General features: G+C 42.9%; 1 protein-coding gene across 1 annotated transcript in view; it reads left to right on the top strand.

The window, feature by feature from the left end:
• Nucleotides 1-21,208, top strand: part of LOC130476266 (neuronal acetylcholine receptor subunit alpha-7-like) — a 106,306-nt gene that overhangs the window by 19,252 nt on the left and 65,846 nt on the right. Inside the window, exon 2 of the mRNA XM_056848180.1 lies at nt 10,306-10,445. Coding sequence (XP_056704158.1) covers nt 10,306-10,445 — 140 coding nt within the window. The remainder of the gene's footprint in view (nt 1-10,305; nt 10,446-21,208) is intronic.

The following is a 21,208-nucleotide window of genomic DNA, read 5'->3' as shown; positions in this document are numbered from 1 at the left end:
AAAAAGGGATATTGGGGGCAGAGAATCATAAACATAAGCAAGGTAAAACAACCGCCTGAAGCATTATTATTAGAAACCCTGTTATATTTACTACTTGGATATATTCTATCAGTATTAAAAATTATTGCTAAACAAAAATATAAATTCCACTTCTTTATACCACTTACTATTTTAGTTTGGAGTTTAAATACAATATCATGTCATTGTTTTTTTTAAAACAGTTCTACCTTTCTGCTTCTACATTTGTACCTATCACAAAAAAATTCTGTTACATATATCTCACACGTTATTTCAGTTCGGTTGCATATCTTTCCATAATTCATATATTTTCTTTACCTCTTAGCAGGTTCTCATTTTCATATTATGGTATTCATGTTGTAGTGTTATATTTCCTTGTTTCACCTCCATATATTACTAAGGTCATAATTCTCAATGTTAGTATTCTCATATTGGTTATCTTAAACCCATTGTCAGTCCATACAGTCATTCAACTGTAAATATCGAACAAAAGATTCCTGACTCTGATCTCCTTATCTAATAATCGCTAAACACATTATTCTAAATCTAAATAATTGTGCAAAATTCTATCAATTGACATAAGTATAATAATAAATCCATCTCTCTTGAAATTCTTCTGTTTGGTGGTGTAGTCCCAAACTACCATTGCACATAGAATGACTGCCATGGGGTCAGTCACAAAAGGTTGAGGGGTTGAAAGCCAAGCATCCTCTAATAAGGGGCAGCCATTTCCTGCAGACCAAAAGTTGATGCCCCTGAGATCTTCTGAAGGTCGGGCTGCCCGGTCTCTCCCTAAAGTGGGAGACCTTCCACTTGGCAGCCCCTGACCCACACGGCCGCTCGGTAGGGCAGCGGGGGAGGGGGATGCCAAGAAAACTGCCATTGCTCCAACAGTGTAAAATCACTTCCTGCACAAACCCCAGTGTGGTGTCAGGGTGAGGCTCTACAATTTGACTGAAGCCCTGTGAAACAAAAGTTTCAATGGATTCCTAGAGTGTCGCCCAACACAATGATGTCACTTGTGGCTTCTTGCCGAAAGTGATATCACACCGTCAGATTAATGATAATGTACATGTCTCTGCCTCTCTGAGCCTCTGGCCAGTTGCCACTTGGCTGGCAACTCTATCTGAAGCACTTCTGATTCTAATAAAACAAAGTCAGGATTGGCTCTCTATTGGGCATCCTGTGTTTTGGGGAAGAAGCCCAAGGGCACCATGTTGTAGATGACTGGCATAGTGAACAACTCCCATTTCTTTCACTCATTGCAGCTGGTAACATTCTTTTTGAATGAATGACCCCATATTGTGTTTTTTGTTCTGTAATGTTTTTAATAAAAGAAGAAGAGTTGGTTTTTATATGCTGACTTTCTCTACCACTTAAGGAAGAAAAAAATGGCTTACAATTACCTTCCCTTCCAATCCCCACAACAGACACCCTGTGAGGTAGGTGGGGCTGAGAGGGCTGTGACTAGCCCAAGGTCACCCAGCTGTCTTCATGTGTAGGAGTGGGGGAACCAACCCGGTTCACCAGATTAGTCTCCGCCGCTCATGTGGAGGAATGGGGAATCAAACCCGGTACTCCAGATCAGAGTCCACTGCTCCAAACCACTGCTCTTAACCACTACACCCCGCTGGCCCTCTTTTGAATCAGTGCCAAACAGACTGTTGCAGTGCAAATAAATACAGCATACAGTAGGTTGAGAAGAACGTTTAGCGACGTATAATAAGGGATGGGATGTAGGTTGTTTTCAGGCGGGAATCCTAGCTTGGCAGCCAGTTCCTGTGGTGCTTGCCTCGGTAGTTTGTGCACTTAACTAGTCCTGCATGCCAGCAAAATGGCCTAGTGGGCAGTGCTGCTGTTTGATATGAATAACAAGGTTTGCCTAACCTTGCCCTAAACTCTACCCAGAGCCCCCCACTCCTCCCTAATCTATACAGTTGGATACTTGGTATTGAGTGAGAACAAGCCCCTGTTGTTTTTATTTATTTATTTATTTATGAGCCCACCCTTTCTTCTTACTAAGTCAGGCCCCCGAGTGGGTAGCAATGCAATCAAATACATTGCTACCATAATTCAAACAAAATTAACAAGACACTTTACGGCCAGCACGTGCTGTTTCCAGTGGCTCAGACTCTGAGGCTTTGCAAAATAGTTCTGTTTTACAGCTTCACTGAAAAGCCAAGAGGTAGAAATCCTCCTGACCTTTCCCAGGCATGGAGCAACCAATGAAAACAAGTCAAGCGTGGGCTATTACAGAGCCATCCCGAAATGGAGAAGGTAGAGCCAAGGGGCCTTGCTGGGACTATTGTGCATCCTTTTCTCTTTACTTTGAAAAGACCCCTGTTCTTATCATGTTTGTTCCTGGAACTAGGGGAGAAATGCACCCTATGTTATGGCTACAGGCCAGTTCAAATACTTAGAAAGGCCACATAATACTGTCTTCATGATGTTGACAATTAAACCACCAAAGGTGCACAACCTGATTAAAGTGTAGATAAAGGTTTGTTCAGGAACTACAATACTTGATAGTAAAGAGGAGAGACCGAGACAGAGTCCTGATGAAAGCTGTGAGAAAGACTCAGGAAGATCCACCACAGACGCAGATCAAGCCTTTCAGATTTATTGGCAGAATAGACGTCTTTTTCCAATATTGGTCACATTGATACACGGAAATTCTTGAAGCTTGATGAAAGCTCTGAAATGGGGATTTCACCGGAAGCCCATTGTGGTTGAAAAGTGTTCCGTGCTTTTTTGTTACAATTACCGTTGTGGATTGTTAACTTATTTGTACCTGGAATACCCTTGTATATACACTTGTTTGTTTGGATTTTGTATTCTGCTGCACATTTACTTGTTCTTGCTCAGTTGTTAACATCTGTTGGATGTGCTCATGTAAGGTTTTTTTGGAATACAATTATTTGCATATGCTGCTTATGTGCTTGATTGAGCTTCATACAAGTACTAAGTTTTGATTCCTCTACTTCTGTTTGTACTTGTAGCCAGGTTTTGATTACCAACCTCCAGGTACTAGCTGGAGATCTCCTGCTATTACAACTGATCTCCAACCGATAGAAATCAGTTCACCTAGAGAAAATGGCCACCTTGGCAATTGGACTCTATGTCATTGAAGTCCCTCCCCAAACCCTGCCCTTCTCAGGTGTGTGTGTGTGTGTGTGTAAAATGCTGTCAAGTCGCAGCCGACTTATGGCGACCCCTTTTGGGGGTTTCATGGCAAGAGACTAACTGAGGTGGTTTGCCAGTGCCTTCCTCTGCACAGCAACCCTGGTACGGTATTCCTTGATGGTCTCCCATCCAAATACTAACCAGGGCTGACCCTGCTTAGCTTCTGAGATCTGACGAGATCAGGCTAGCCTGGGCCATCCAGGGCATATTTATACACTATACATATTTATAGAATATTTATAATAGTATTTTTAATTATGTTGGCTCAACTCTCCAGGTTCCTAGCCTGTTTCATGGGTGGGGTATAGCTCCCTTTGTTTGGTTTGCTGCCCAGAATTGCACTAATTAAAGGCTATAGGAACTTCTCTCCTGTAACCTAAAAATGGAGGCAGCTGCCTCCACTAATTCAGACAACCTCTAGGGCATAACCCTTTTCTATTCTATACCATTCACCACCCACTTTATAGAGAGGTAGAGAGAGGGGAGGGAGACCAAATTAATCCCCCTTGTGTTCCAACAAGGTTCACCAAAGTAACCTCCTAGGTGCAGCTAAACCTCCTTCAGCTTCACAGAGAGAATGGGGAAAAGAAAACACCCTAAAAAAATTCAAACATTCTCTCTTGCACAACATAGTACTAATGCCCTGGGATTCATCAAGCAAGGAACCACACTGAGATCCCCCCCCTCCCGCAATGTACATGAAATTTAAAGAAAGTGTTGGCCAGGCACTTCAGGCTTTAAGACCCGTGACTTGCCCAACGCATTCTCCACCATAAATCTATCATCCCACACTGGACCCAGAGTAGGGAAATTAGCTTTCAGAAACCAAAAATTAAATTATAAAAAAGGTGGAGTGATTATAATTTTAATTTTATTAGATACAAACTGAATAAAAAGCAGTAAAATTGTAAATAATCTACAGCAAGCACCTTAGAGTTGCCCTTCTCAGACTCTGCCCCAAAAACCTCCTGCCTGTGGTGAAGAGGGACCTGGCAACCCTACCCTAAGAGTAGAAATCTGGAGTGGAGACAAAGAAGGAATGACACTTAACAGAAGAGAAGGTGCTGCCCTCACTAACCTAACTGCCCTCTTGCTACCCCCTGCAGGTACTTCTTCTCTGTTCACCAGACATTGCCTATCCCAACACAAGCTAACTGCACTATCACATCTTTACAAAGCTTGCAAATTTTACATAAGCGACATACCATGGACGAGGCTAAGGTTAGCCCCCTACACATTAACGTGCCATTGATTCCCTTATATTTTGATTTTCTTATGAATATGATAGCTGTGGATAATGTTTGGGATTGTCGCTCAATAAAACTCTGGGCATATCTACACTACAGATAAAAGTGGATTCAGTAGTCATTCCCTCTCCCTAGGGAACCCTGCAAACTATAGCTTTGTGAGGATGGCGATAGGAATACATAAAGCGGAAATCTCAGCCACCACATCAAACTATCCTTCCTAGGACCCTTTGGGTTAATCCATGATAATTACGCTGGTATAAAACCAAAATGAACGAATGTGTTATATCTGCTCTGTGGTTACATCATTCATAAACTTCCTTTAAAGCAGAGAATTGTGGATATATTTTATACCTCAACTATTTTTGTCTAAAGGAAATCTCTTTGTCCTATATTATTAATTAACTGTGCAAAGTAATCATCAGCTGGGGGGGGGGGGGGAAGAAATGAAATATTTTGTTCATCAGCTTATCCATCGGGGACTGGAGCTACCAGTGTTACCATTATTGTGCTCAATCCCATTAACATTGCAAGTATTTCCCTAGCAATTAAAACTACCAGTTCCGGTACAACTAGTCTATAACCCCTTTTGATTTCCCAGTCTTCTTATGTAACTTTCTGCATTATCTTCTTGGGAGGGTTTATTGTACATCACTGCAGTCATGCTTTTAATGGCATCCTCCCCTCAAGTGACCTTTAACCCTGATCACTGGGAATTAGGGATACCAACCACCAGGTAGTAGCAGGATATCTCCTGCTATTACAACTGATCTCCAGCTGATAGAGTTCAGTTCAGCTGGAGAAAATGGCCACCATGGAAATTGGTCTCTATGACATTGAAGTCCCTCCCCTCCCTAAACCCTGCCCTCCTCACACTCCGCCCCAAAAACTTCCCGCCAGTGGCAAAGAGGGACCTGGCAACCCTACTGGGAATTGGGTCTCAGTTGGGGTTTTCCTTTACTAAGTGTTGAGTCTTTCATGTCCAGTTGTAAAATAGGCAGTTTGCTTCCCTGTTTTCCTACCCTTTTGTTGTGCGACCTGGCGATTAGATTTTACGAAGAAACCACAAATTCTGAAGGTTGGGGTCAAAACAGATTCCTCTGTAGGTAACTTAGATGAAAGACTGTTTTAATTAAAGGGGAAGAATATTAAAATGCTGAGCAAAACACTTTCGAGAGAGCGCCACTATCACAGTGTTATCCTTGCAGAAAACGAGTATTTGTTTTTCTCTTATTTGCTTTTAGAGCATTAAAAAAACCTCTTAGTGATCAGGACATACAAGCTCTTGCAGTTGTAGGCAAATGCCACACCGCTGACTGCACCGAAGAACAAAAGCAGATGAGACACATTTATATCTTTGGGGATTAAGTGGCATATGGCGATAACACAGTTTACATTACTGGAAATCTGCAATATACACTGAGTAAGCCTTGCACATATTTGCCAATTCTGCTAAGGCCATTTAGACTGCCTCTACCCATGTTCTCCAAAGCATTCCCATAGGTGTAAATCAGACTACTCCAGAGAGAAGAGTGTGAGGATCGTTGGTTTATGGCCCCAAAACTGACACAGATCTCATTGAATAACATGGGACTTACTTCTGAATAAAAATGCCTAGGCTGTAGGGTTGCAAGCTCTGGTTTGGGGAATATCTCTTACCCTAAGGTAAGCACATAAAGCTTTACTTAAGGTAAAGTTGCACAAGACAGCAACGAGGACCAACAGGTCTGGCCAATATCTTGTATGAAACGAATGCAGGAAGACATCCCAGAATCTTTTGGAGTGTGCAGCCATTCCGTGTGTGTGTGTGTAAAGTGTCGTCAAGTCGCAGCCGATTTATGGCGACCCCTTTTGGGGTTTTCACGGCAAGAGACTAACAGAGGTGGTTTGCCAGTGCCTTCCTCTGCACAGCAACCCTGCTATTCCTTGGTGGTCTCCCATCCAAATACTAACCAGGGCTGACCCTGCTTAGCTTCTGAGATCTGACGAGATCAGGCTAGCTTGGGCCATCCAGGTCAGGGCCAGCCGTTCCATAGCAGACCTAAAAGGGTTCATTGGCAAGCCAGCTGATGTGGAAATCTTCCTTGAAGGTAGGAAGTCTTAAAAGAGTTTTGGGGATTTTCTAAATATATCAAGGCATTCACTCTCTGAGAGTTTCAGAGGCATGCCCAGGGAAATGAAACCGAGGATGGCTTAAAGAGATTAAATTAAGGGCAGTGCTTGCTAAAACCAGGCCCCAGAAGCATCTACGGCGAAATGCACGGGCAACTGAAATATGCAGGGAAGACATGGTAAACAAATATAATGGCAAATACAAGGTTTGCAAAAGTGATGAAAAAGCCAAGGAGATGACAGGGACCAATATAGGTGAGTCATTATCATAAAATAAAGAGCCAGGCTCTCCAGTCCGTTACACTTTGTAGGAAAGCTTCCTGTGCTCAGATGATTGCCTTGATGGCCATCGGCTTCTGCCCTATGGAGCTTTGTGCTGGAGAGTTTATATATGGTCATTTATGCATGGGAAGTTTTGTCTTGGATTTGCCACTCTCTAGAGGCACATTTCCCCCATTCGAATTCTCAAAACTCAAAAATAAGCCCCCATGCAGAGTTTTGAGAATTCAGATGGGGAAAATGTGCATCTAGAGACCAGCAAATCCAAGGCAAAACCTCCTATGTGTAAGTGGCCATAAAGGGGAATTAAGCATGCGTAAGCTTACTGACTTTACTGAACTTTACTGATGTCTGCAGAACCGACCACAGGAGATGGGTTGCCTTGCATATATGGCAGTTACTCTAACAAAAAGTTGGTCATTATAGTGTGTGGAGAGAGTGAACCTGTATATTGCACAAGAGCAATATACAGAGCCTGTATATTGCACAGGCTATTTAACTTACTGGGAAGTTCCCGGTGGGCCATTGCTCTGGAGGACCTCAGCCATGCAGGAGCAGTGGGTGACCAAACACCCATTGCTGGGTAGGGTTGCCAACCTCCAGGTAATGACCAGAAAAAACAGCACCCAAGTAGCAAATAATGCAAGGCAATGTACAAAATATAATTACAAAAATGACAATACAGAGAATACACAAGACAAAACACCTACAACAATAAACCGTGGGGAAATGCTGTGAGCGTGTATCCCCATGCCTCGGACCTGGCAAGAATATGAAGGAAACGTTTGCAAATGATGCAAACAAGAGGAATCGATGTCCCACTCTGAAAATGAAGCGAAGAAGCGTTCCCACGGTTTATTGTTGTAGGTGTTTTGTCTTGTGTATTCTCTGTTTTGTCATTTTTGTAATTATATTTTGTACATTGCCTGCAGGACAAGGTGCTTACTATGACGTCCATTTAAATCTGTGAAGTGCACATTCAATTTCTGGATAAGTACCTTGTCCTGCAGCCACCCAAGGATTTCTTGGATTGATGAAGCCTGAATAGGTGAAATGGGTAGAAAAATACCGGAAACCCATCTTTTTGGGAATCCAGTGGCACCTTTGGTGCAATGAGCTACTGTATGCATATTTGGAACTTTAATACAATTTACTTTGTAAATATTGCAAACGTTGCAATTGGGAATTTCATTGCTAACTGTGTGTTTTGTATCCTGTTATTGGAGCTCGTATTCATGTAACTAAAATCAATCTGATAAATAATTCTGATTAGAACTTATAGAATTGGTATAATTTATTATTTATTAGACCATAAGTGCTGTTTTTTTTGTAATACCTATTATTACAGCATAAGGCGTACTTTGAATACTAGTACCTAGAGGTTGGCAGCCCTAGTGTTATGGGACCTTTAGAACTGCCACAAAAAGATAAATAGACTTACTATAAAATTTGTGGCTTTATGACTGGTTGTTCTTCCTTTTGCTTGGGTTTTTGTTTTGGGTCCATCCCTAGGGTTGCCAGGTCCCTCTTCGTCATTGGTGGGATGTTTTTGGGGTGGAGCCTGAGGAGGGCGGCGTTTGAGGAGGGGAGGGACTTCAATGCCATAGAGTCCAATTGCCAAAGCAGCCATTTTCTCCAGGTGAACTCATCTCTATCGCTTGGAGATCAGTTATAATATCAGGAGATCCCCAGCTACTGCATGGAGGTTGGCAACCCTATCCATCCCGTTTATCACACACACACACACACACACACACACACACACACACACACACTGCATATGCTGTTTTCCCTTTCTGTTCAGCGACTAGTCTGGCTGTGCCGCTCTTGTAAGGAAAACAACCTTGATTAGATAGGCCAACCATGTATGACACCAGCAGCTGCCTTGGTGAATTGCCAGCAATCCTCTTCATGCATAGAAATTGGCATAATTGTTATAAACAACAAAAAAAGATGAAATCTGTCTAGAAGAGTACGGAGACGAAACCCAACTTATCGTGCTCAAGTCAATAGGTGGGTTAAGCGCACTGTCTCTTGATCGTAGGAGTAGCAATTCGTGTCGAGAGCCCTTGGAGGACCAAAGAGGGCACAAAATCTACCAGGACTGCAACAGCAGTGACGAGCACTCCCATTATTTCCTGTTCCCAGGAGAAAGATAACATTAAAGTACAGTTGAATAAGAAATGCTTCACTAAACATTTGCAATTGTTAAGCATCTAATAAAATCTAGTGGTAGATCTGCTTGTTCAGGAGAATGAAAAGAAGCTACCTCTACCTTATTTCCACAAATTAATGCTTGGGTTAATTTAATGAACTTGTAGTAAAACAGAAATAGTAATACTTTTGTGAGAAAAATCTAGAATCATGACCAACAGAGGAATATTCTAACTAAGATGAGTAGGATTGCCAGATCCCTCTTTGCTACTGGTGGGAGATTTTTGGGGCAGAGCCTGAGGAGGGCAGGGTTTGGGGAGGGGAGGGACTTCAGTGCCATAGAGTCCAATTGCTAAAGGGGCCATTTTCTCCAGGGGAACTGATCTCTATTGGCTGGAGATCAGTTGTAATAGCAGGAAATCTCCAGCTACTAACTGGAGGTTGGCTACCCTAAAGATGAGTATGTGTGTGTTGGTAAACTATATAAGAGCTATAATGGTTAGCGCTGTCATGTTAGAGTATCAGACTAGAATGTGGGTAGGCTTGCCAACCTCCAGGTACTAACTGGAGATCTCTTGCTATTCCAAGTGATCTCTGGCTGATAGAGATCAGTTCCCCTGGAGAAAATGGCTGCTTTGGCAATTGGACTCTATGACATTGAAGTCCCTCCCCTCCCCAAACCCCTCCCTCCTCAGGCTCCACCCAAAAAACCTTGCGCTGGAGGCGAAGAGGGACCTGGCGACCCTAGATGTGTGAGACCCGCATTTGAAACCCCACTCTGCCATGGAAGCTTGCTGGGTGACCTTGGGCCTTTCTCACCCTCTCATCCTCACTTACCTCACAGGGGTATTGTGAGGATCAAATGGAGAAGAGGAGAACATTATAGGTCTCTTTGGGAACCTGTTGAAGAGAAGTAAATACATAAGAATGAAAATTCCCAGTATTTATTAAATGTGTATCCATCAATCTAGAGTACTCAGGATGATGTATAAGGGCCCATTCCATTTTATTTTCAGATCAACTGTTTGAGTATGTAAGTCAGAGAAAGTGACTCACCTAATTAAGACTACCCTGCAAGCTTCACAGTTGTATTGGTATCTGAACTCAGGTCTGCATTGCCCACGTTAGCTAAAATTGTATAACTCTTGTAAGTGAGGCAATATGTTAAATGTTCTTTTGCTGGGAATCAACTTCAATGTTATGGGGGGAAAATCAAAGAAACCTATACAAGACTGGAAAAAACCATCATTACCCCATAATTAAGAAATATGAGTTGACATCTCATGAGTCTATCTTCCTTGTCTCCTCCCAGTCTCCCAGCAAGGGGAAAACCAAAGGCGGCTCTACCGAGAACTTCTGAAAAACTACAATCGCTTGGAACGGCCTGTCGTGAACGATTCACAATCCCTTGTGGTAGAACTGCAGTTGTCATTGCTACAAATAATTGATGTGGTAAGTTGGCTGCTGTTCAGTTTTTCTTCTTCTTTTCTTCCAGCCATGTTGCAAATGGAATAACGTTTAACTTAACAGTGTGGAGCGTTTGCCCATTCTTGGTTCTTCGTACTTGCGATCAATTAAAATAGTCCACTTATCCCTGAACTCATTTTAACTGCTTTGAAGAAGGTGCCTTGAAGGAGAGTAGCAAACTGATGGGTTTCCCCACATTCATTCATTCGTTTGTTTCCAAAATTATTTTTGGTTAAAGAAGAGATACACAACACTTTCATCTTTGTCCCCCTCCTCTGAACCATTTCCATCATATAAACTCCTCTGCAGGTTGTCCAAATCAAGTGGACCAGATCTGTGCTTCCGATTGGGTGCTGCAGTGGTCAGCCGATAGGTTGAGATATGCCCCATGGAAAAGCAGTTTCCTCTTCCTTAAGGCCCATTCAGTACCCAGTACAAAAACAACCGTCTGGTGCTGGTCGTACATGACTTCCTTTCACCTCTGGGATAAAAAATGAGGGCCCAGTTTCTGCTGAATCACTAGAGTTGCCGTTGCCACAAGCATGACATAGCCTTCCAAGATGCAGTTTAGCATGTGAGTTATTGAGACTGGATATGATTTATAAGTAGCACACTGAAAAAATGGTATTGAAACGGTCTATATCTAGAAAGATCGTCTGTGCGTGTGTGCCTACACTTGGAAAGTGACTGCTTTGAAGTGGATCGACGAACTGACATGAACTTTTGTTCCACTGGGATGTCAACAGTTCACTGGCACCTACGTGTGGAGTTGTAGTGTGTTGTTGCAGAGGACTTTCTTGCGAGTAAATACACTGATCCTGTGGATTTGTAGATGTAGTTACATATGTTTGACTGGATCCTCTCTACATGTACTTGCTGTATAATTTTTTGTATTTTGGATAATTTTGACAAACTATATGTGATATTTTGGTTATAATCTGATCAAGAGTGTTGCGTGGCATTTTTGTCCTATACTGATTTTGGCTTGCATTATCTTTAGGTATAGAGATGTGGTTTTATTTCAGCAGAATCACTAGGGTTGCCAGCTCCAGGTTGGGAAATACCTGGAGATTTTTGAGGTGGAGCCTGAAGAGGGTGGGGTTTGGGGAGGGACTTCAATGCCATAGAGTCCAATTGCCAAAGCGGCCATTTTCTCCAGGTGAACTGCCAAAGCAGCCATTTTCTCCAGGTGAACTGATCTCTATCAGCTGGAGATCCTCCAGCTTGTAAAGGTAAGGTAAAGGTCCCCTGTGCAAGCACCGGGTCATCCCTGACCCATGGGGTGACGTCACATCCCGATGTTTACGAGGCAGACTTTGTTTTTACGGGGTGGTTTTCCAGTGCCTTCCCCAGTCATCTTCCCTTTACCCCCAGCAAGCTGGGTACTCATTTTACCGACCTCAGAAGTCTGGAAGGCTGAGTCAACCTTGAGCCGGCTACCTGAAACCAACTTCCGTCGCGATCGAACTCAGGTCGTGAGCAGAGCTTTTGACTGCAGTACTGCAGCTTAACACTCTGTGCCACGGGGCTCATGTTTGTCCCTGGAGGTTTTAAACAAACAGTATAAGTGATTCCTTTGCTTCAGCTGTACCTGGAGGTTGGCAACCCTATGAATCACCCAGTGTAGATCAGAAGTGCTGAAGCAAACTCATGCTCCTATCCAGACCTGAAATTAGACCTGTCTGGATACTCCATCAACAGTGAGCACATCCTCATTGAAACAAGCTGATCTAATTATTTGATTCCTGTTGTTTAAATTGTATGTGCCTGAGTTCTGTCTCTTCAGCAGACTGCCGTCTAATTGTAGTTGAGGACCAGAAGGGCTTTGATTAGGTGTTTTCCAGAATGTTAACACATGGTTTTGCCACATCGGAATACTAAACGCAACTCTAAAAGGCGCAGATGTCCCTGATGTTTCACAAGTAATTTGTTGATTAATTATGAAGCTTTTTTAACAATTTTACGCAGAAGCGTCTTGTATACTGAAAGAAATTGTGAGCCATGTGTTCCTATAAATGATTCAACAGTCCCTGTTCTTGGAGTTTTCTGCAAATCTATAATTATGGCTCATGTACAGGCTTTCCAAGCCTGACTTGCAAATGTGCGGATTGTTTAGTAGGCATGTCGGAAGTCCTTCAAGCTAAACAATGCTTAACATATTATGTCATTAGTAAAATAAACAGTGGATTAGGATCGTGAAGTATTCTTTTACTCCAAACTATCACGGGCCCATGGGATCACCAGTTGCATGTCCCAGGTTAAGGAAATCCCAGCTCTGCAGCTTTTGAGTAAGTCTTACTTCTAAAACATTCCAAGATGAAGAGCACTTAACATGAAGTTTCTATTATTAGTATTAATATAACCCGTCATTATGATATGTGTTAGTGTCAGTTTGTTTTTCAGGAGTTTTAGGAGAAGCAAGGCAGGCATTTCGCTTATAGGGTAAAGTTGCAACTAGGGTTGCCAGGTCCCTCTTCGCCACAGGCGGGAGGTTTTGGGGGTGAAGCCTGAGGAGGGTGGAGTTTGGGGAGGGGAGGGACTTCAATGCCATAGAGTCCAATTGCCAAAGCAGCCATTTTCTCCAGGTGAACTGATCTCTATCGGCTGGAGATCAGTAGTAATAGCAGGAGATCTCTAGCTACTACCTGGAGGTTGGCAACCCTAGTTGCAACCCACTGGGAGAATTTGGGGGAGGGGCAGTCTTGCTGTTGTGCTGAAAAGTGACATCACTTCCAGTGAAATACCGGAAGTGCTATCATTCACCCCAAAACTCTATGGCTTTCACCATAAATGACATTGTGTGCAGTTGTAATGCTGAGGAGCCCCCTTCACTTTCTCCCCATCATCCTGTTAAACACAGCAGGGGACATGAGGGCCTAGCCAGACTATAGTGGGTACTGTTGCCAGGTGGGTGGTTTTGGCAGGCAATTCCCCACCAATCCACCCAGCTGCTCCGGAGAAGCAATTGTGTGTGCATGCAGCTGCATGCATGGTTGTATATGCCGACTTTCTCTACCACTTAAGGAAGAATCAAACTGGCTTACAATCACCTTCCATTCCCCTCCCCACAACAGATACCCTGTGAGGTAGGTGGGGCTGAGAGAGTGTGACTAGCCCAAGGTCACCCAGCTGGCTTCATGTGTAGGAGTGGGGAAACAAATCCAGTTCACCAGATTAGCCTCCGCCGCTCATATGGAGGAGTGGGGAATCAAACCTGGTTCTCCAGATCAGACTCCACCACTCCAAATTACCACTCTTAACCACTACACAACGCTGGGAGAAGGAAGAATCGGATTAAAGGAGGAACAGGAGGTCCCGGATTTGTGAGGGCTGGCAACACTGTCATCTCTAATGGATGGAAAACTCATGCATAACTCCAAGGAACAACCGAGACAGACCGGGGGTGAATGTGAGTGTAAGTGCCCATGCATAAACTACCCCAGTCTTCAGGGAGCTGTCCTCCAACCTAAGCAGCTGATGTCCAACCTAAGGAGCTAACCTCCAATGGAAGAGCCATTTAAGTTGGAGGAAGGCTTTGACTTTTCTCAAGAAAATGGTAGGGTAGGGGGTAGGATGCACCCCAGTGTAGTACATACAATTAACAATGTAATATGGCAGGATTACAAAAATTAGAAAAAACACACAATAAAAATACATGCAATAAACAGTGCAAAATTTAGGAAAGGATGCAATAAAACAAGATAATACCTTCAGTAAACAGTGCAGTAAAAACCGCCTAATTCCCACCCTCTCCATCTGTCATAGGCAGAGTGGGAAAACTCTAATTTTCATTTTTTCCCCTTATTGTAGCAATGGCTGAGATGTTGTTGAGGGATAGCCCATCTTCCAAATACTGAAAGTACATTTTAAGCCCTGATTTGTTTGGCTTCACCTGTGTGCTAGTCAACAGGACATTTTTATTTCGCCTGTGTGGGATTATGTCCGAAGTCTCCCAGTGATAGCAAAGCGAAGCCTTTGAAAATGCCTTTTAAAGTTATTTCAGAGATAAGGCAGACAATGGAGCTGAGAGGCACTCAATTGCTGCATTTGACATTACCCAAAAATACTCTTAAATTGTTGCTAAAGCTGATGCTGCTACAATTTCTGTGGTGAGGGGGATCAGACCGACAGGGGCTTTTATGAACAGCAGCAATTATTATCCCCTTTGGACTTTGTTTAAATTTCAATCAGGACATGTGCAATCAGTCAGACAATCTCTCAGGAAAAACAGGACCCTGAGAATTGGTTCTGCATTCATCCCCTTGCCCGGTTTCTCCCACACTTCTAGCCAAGAGAGATCTTGGGTCACCTCTGATACCACTGGGCAGCCTCTGTGTCCTGCGTTTCTTTGTGCATGACTTCGCTTGCTCTGGCAGCCTCTGACTTCAGCTAAGAGAAAAGCAGATGGTTGCGAAGCAACAGGGTTTGTGTTTGGTGGCACTGGCAGATCACCCTTCGTCAGGATCTTGGGGTGCCCTTAAATGATGGTTGCCTCTTTTGCCTACTTGGGTGAAACTTTGGGTTGCCAGCCTCCAGGTGAGACCTGGAGATCTCCCATAATTATTACAACTTACCTCCAGACAGCAGAGATCAATTCCCCTGGAAATAATGGCTGTCTTGGAGGATGGGCTCTACGGCATTGTAGAAGGAGGAGGAGGAGTTGGTTTTTATATGTCGACTTCCTCTACCACTTAAAGAAGAATCAAACCAGCTTACAGTTACCTTCCCTTCCCCTCCTCACAACAGACACCCTGTGGGGCTAAGTAGGTGGGGCTGAGAGAGCTCTAAGACATCTAAGAGAGCTGTGACTTGCCCAAGGTCACCCAGCTGGCTTCATGTGTAGGAGTGGGGAAACAAATCCAGTTCACTAGATTAGCCTCCGCCACTCATGTGGGGAATCAAACCTGGTTCTCCAGATCAGAGTCCACCGCTCCAAACCACCACTCTTAACCACTACACCATGCTGGCTCCCATGCTGTACCCCACTGAATTCCCTCTGCTCCCCAAATTTCTAGGTATTTCCTAAGCGAGAGGTGGCAGCTCTAAACTGCTTTCTTCTAAAGGCCAGAGAAGGCGGAAGAGTGTGTCTAGATGCATGGCACTTACTCAGAGGGTAATGTAGAAGTCACCTCTTACTCTGTGGCACTTTGTATTAGCCGTTGGGTCCAAATGGGATTTGCTTGATAAACAAATTCTCGTTTTGGTGAACGATATCTCTAGGGCAGGGAGAAGAGAGTTTAAAATAGCATTAGTAGGTCAGTTGAGAGTGGTTTAGAAGGAACTGGTGTAGCACATTATTAATTCACAAGCAACATTTATGCCCGTTTTGCTCAGCTCAGCATACCCAAAGGTCAGAAGGTAGGAAGCTCTTCCCATCAGGAATACTGTGTGAAATGCATCATAAAGGTTTTCTTTAACTTTGTTGTGCTTTGGGGGACTCAAATCTCAAGGTTGCCACCGGTTTGAAAGGGAATGTAAACATTGACTTGTAGACTGGATGGATACATGGAAAGTATCCTAGTTAGTGCTCTGATGTGGATGGCCCAGGCTAGCCTGAACTTGTCAGATCTTGGAAGCTAAGCAGGGATGGATGGCCCTGCTTAGTATTTGGATGGGATACCGCCAAGGAACACCAGGGTTGCTAAGCAGAGGCGGGCAATGGCAAACCACCTCTGAACGTCTCTTGCCTTGAAAACCCTACGGGGTCGCCATAAGTCAGTTGCGACTTGAGGGCACTTTACACGTACATCCTAGTTAGTAGAGATGAGACTGCATGAATAACAGGGTGGTGGTAGCTTGACACTAAACCCTAGTGCCCATTTTGGTTTGAGGATGACCTGTGTGTGTTCAGAAAGCGATGAATACAAAACTTTGGCTCCACCCATTTTGAGCATTCAGCTCCACCCATTCCGAGCATTCACTCCAACTCATGCCCACTACTTCATCAATTTCCAAGTAATTCTGAAAGTAAACAGTGGGATTTCATATATCATGTGTATTGGGCCTGTGCTCATTAGGCTCATAGGCCTCTATGCAAACAGGAGGGAACGGGGGTGGAGTGGTCTGCCTCTGAATTAGAAAGGCATTGTATGCAGACTATTTTTACATTAACATTCTAATAAAGTACTTGCAATGTTCTGACAGACATCATTTTCTTACAACCTCACAACGTGTTTCTTATTTTAAAGCCCTTTGGGTAGCGATCCTACCCTGACAGTATGTAAGGAGCCACCCACGAGAATGAAAGAGAGAGGGAGAAAGGTTAAAGCTGTTAGATCTCTCATGTTGTTTTAAAGTTTCTGGATAAGTCCACAGAGCTATATGCTGAGTATCCCCAAGGGGAAAAAAAGAATAGTCTATCATGCTTATCCCCACACAGAATTATCTGAGATGATATCTAAAATAGATTCCCTCTGGTGGAAATTGACAAATGAGGTAAATGTTCCTTTTGCCTGTGGGCAATCAAGACTAAAAGTTTGGAAAAATGGGTCCTTCGGAGCCATATTTCACTCCCGTACCACAAATCTGTCCCGGATGTGTGTTTGTGTGTGTGTGTGTGTGTGTGGGCATTGTTTGTATATCCACTGTGTGATTCTTTTGATGTAGTCATTAGAACTCTTCCAAGAGAAGATTTCTTTTTTCTTAAGATTTCCGGTAATTGCTGCATTCAGTGGTGCTAGAGATTACTCATTGAGGACAATGAGGTTAAAAAGCTTCATTAGTGTCTTTACCTCAATTCTTGCACAGTTCACAAAAAAGATTTAGATTGATTGAAATGCCAGCATACCTTTACATCCTCAATTTATAGGCCTCTTCTTCACAGCGACATGGGACGTTGGCATTTCCCGCAGGACTGCTTGGGGACATGAATGTTCTGTGTGAAAATGAGACCTTTTATTTCATATACCACATTTCTATCTATCTTATCATGGAGGGAGGAGTGGGGGATGACTGCATTGTACCAAACCAAACATTATGGTCACGGATATTAATGTGTGATTTGATATAACTGAGTCATTCCCAGTCAGGAATGTAAGGATTCCCCCAACAGCAACTCAATGGTTATAGGTTTCCAGTTCTACATCTGTCCTATGATTTAATGGCATAGGAACTACAGTTGACCTTGAAAAAAACCTTTAATGGCATAAGTAATATTACAATTGTTACAAAGGTACATAAAATATGCAGTCATTAAGATAAAAACATAGGCCAGTAAATTCCAAAAGCAGAAATTACAAACTTTGGGCTTTTTGAACTACAGTTGCAATAATTAAAAATAGTTGTATCCAGATAAAATACAGTTTATATGATAATGAAATAAATCCGTTCTAAAATTTAAGATGCAGGAAAGTTCAGTTCAGTTTCTATTATGGCTAACAGGCCATTCAGAATCAAAAACAAACACTTTTATAAATTAATTAGCTACATAAAATCTCAGCATGCATCATTCATCTTAAAATGATGCAACAAAGGAGTTTTCTAGCAAACATATATAATATCTGCATTTGGGGGCACAAACCCACACAGAGATGTATATAATTTTAGATTTTTGATCCATGGGTTGAGTACCTTACAACAATTTCGAATGCGGATGCCAGCTTCTAGGGGGGACCAGGGGATCCCACAGAATTACAGCTCATCTCCAGACTTCAGAGATCAGTTCCCCTGGAGAAAATGGATGTTTTGGAGGGTGGACTCTGTGCCATTGTACCCCACTGTCCTACCCAGGCTCCACCCCCAAATGTCCAGGAGTTTCCCAACCTGGATTTGGAAACCCTCCCCTCCCTTCCCCCACCAGTGGCCAGGGGGGACTTGGCAACCCTAGTTTTGAGTTAAAAATAGAGTTTAGAACGAACATGAAAATGGATTAGAATTGTCACCTAATCCAAGGCTTTCGTAATGTGGCCACAGACCTGGGAGATTTGTACTATTTCCCCAGCAACACCGCATAGTGGTTAGAGTGTCAGACTAAGATCTGGGGAGAAGTAGGGTTCATATTCTCACTCTGCCATGGAAACGTGCTGGGTGACCTTGGGCTAGTCAAACACTCTCAGCCTAACCTTCCTCACAGGTGTTGTGAGGATAAAATGGAGGTGTGGAGAACAATGTGTGCCACTTGGGTCCCCATCAGGGAGAAAGGCAGGGTATTAGGGAAGCAAATAAATGAATTGGACCTCCTGCTGTGATTTCAAACCTTTCCTTTGTAACCCCTCCTGCTACAGTGCATGTAAAATCCAACTAGGATCCAATGTGGTATTGCATTGTGCAACTTTTATATGTACTGTTCCCCATACAAAAGATCAATTATTTCCGCTGGTTAGAAATTTATAAGTTCAGACAAGTTTCTTATTGGCAAGGTGTAATGCCCTAGACTCAGCCGAGACACAAGCCCGATACAATAAAATTATTGCAGAAGAACGAAAATGCCCATTTTGTCTGGATCAAGTAGACTCCCTAGCCCACATTGTTTTAGCATGTCCACAAAATATTATTGCACAAAATAAATATATCACTTCCTGGATAAAACAGCTAAAGATACTTTCTGAGAAGAGGAAACTGCGTTACCTGCTGTCAAATAGATCGGTCAATTGCGTGAGAGATATGGCAACATTTCTTTTTATAGTGTCAAGGAAAAATTAAATTTCATATCCCCTTTTTAAAGTGTGAAGTGGTTGATGGAGAGCCAGCGGCTGTTAAATCTAGGGAAAGGAAAGAGAAAAGATCCATTATCCAGCTGGGGATGTGGGAGGATGCAGATCTCATGGAGGAGAGGGGTATTCATGGCTACTAGTCAAAATGGATAGTAGTCATGATGCATGTCTATTCTCTCCAGTATTAGTGAAGCATGCCTGTTATATTAGGTGCTGTGGAACACAGGCAGGATAATGCTGCTGCAGTCATCTTGTTTGTGGGCTTCCTAGAGGCACCTGGTTGGCCGCTGTGTGAACAACTCACGGACATGATGGACCTTGGTCTGATCCAGCAGGGCCTTTCTTATGTTCTTATGACCACAGGAATGGATGGAGACTCTTGGGTGCACTCACTGGGCATCTGTTGTTTAGGGCTCTTCAGGCTACCTCTGGCTCCTTAAATTGAACCTGAAAGGCAACAAAGAGTGAGTTAAGGAAATTGGAGAGCTGGTGTAATAAACTTCTGATGAATCAACTCCTTTGGAAGGTGATCCATAGCATCACGGTGCTGCATTGATAGTTGCTTTTGCTGAATTTTCACAGCTGTAATATTTTAACGGCCCAGGAAATTCCCAGGGAAGGAGCAGGTAGCCCTGGAACCAATGCTGAGCAGCATAACATTTCAGTATGCTGTTTAATACCTGGGCAACTGCCCATCCAGAAAGGAGAGTATGCTGGATTAAGGTTGTCATCATCTTGCCAGGCCTGAAGAGCAGACATCCTATATGTTTCAGCAGCAGAGTGCTGAACCGTAAGACTTGTTTGCAATAATAAAACCAAGATTATTTTTTAGAGGCGAGGGAATCAAGCAAGCAGTCTAAAATATCTTGTCATATTCAGTAGCCAGCACTGTATTCCCAATATAACATCTGGATTCACAAGATAAAACCATAATCCTTATAGTACATCCTGTACAAATCTTTTTCAACGAGTTACTTCCACTGGGTAAGCTTGGCTGTCAAGACTGAAACATACAGAATGCATGGTACAAAAAGCCATAGTAATGAAAGGATTATCCATTCAGAAAGTAGTTTTCATTTATAATGTATTAATGGGAAATGATGATAAAAAGGAGCTGTTATGGGTGGTGGGGGATGGAGCCCTCTTTCTCTTTTTTCTTTCTTTTAAAATATTTTATTATCTGTTTGTTTTGTAATATAGCTATACTGTCAGGCTTCAGTACCCCATTGCGTCTCAGCAATAAACTTTACTCCAGACGTAGCAGAGAGTTTAAAGATTTATTAAGAAAAGCTAACGGGTCAGTAGGTCTAACGAACTTAAGGTCAGAATGCAGGTATGGGGAATACAGGGCATCTTTATAGGGAACATACAATACATTTGGTTACATCATTGGTAGGACATGAAAGGGTAAGCTGCATCAAAGGAAGGGTATTTGTCACCTCTAGAGCAGATAGCAGTTTTACCATTGGAAGGCTTACTTTGAAGTGGAGATCACTGCCTCCGGTCTTCACACCGATACCTCAACTTCCCACGGGAAAGGAAATGGCTTTGATACTAAACATATGCTTATCCGGGGTCCGAATGGATGCCCTGGCTGACATATACCAGGTTGCTTTATAGAAAGAGTGGGAGTCTATATAATCATAAATAGCATACTTTTTGCTGCTGTTGCTGAGAACTTTGCCCACGTACTAACAATGACTTATGAAAGTCACTAGAACAGTAACTTTCAAACTGGATGGACACACTACTGCGTTTCATGAAATGGCTCATGTGCCATGAGAAATGAAAGAATTAAATGCTACTTCGAGGTGCAAGTACAGATTATACAGAGGAGGTTGCTTGTTTTTATTTACGTTATTTATAGTCCGCCTTTCTCACTGGGACTCAAGGCGGATTACACAGAGGCCAATTATTCACGGACGAGTTTGCTGCTCTGTTGCAGCGGAGCGAAAAAAAGCGAATGTAAAAGGTTTATTCATGGACGCGAATCATCTCTGTTAAGCCCGATGTTGTTTTGAGGTCAGATGTTTTTCTGAGGCAGTGTTTATTCTGGGCTGGAAATGACTTTTGTAGCCTTTTGATCAACCTATAATG

Source organism: Euleptes europaea, chromosome 4 (genome assembly GCF_029931775.1).
Source record: "Euleptes europaea isolate rEulEur1 chromosome 4, rEulEur1.hap1, whole genome shotgun sequence".
In the NCBI taxonomy this organism is placed as follows: domain Eukaryota; kingdom Metazoa; phylum Chordata; class Lepidosauria; order Squamata; family Sphaerodactylidae; genus Euleptes; species Euleptes europaea.
This window is presented reverse-complemented; position numbering and strand designations above follow the sequence as displayed.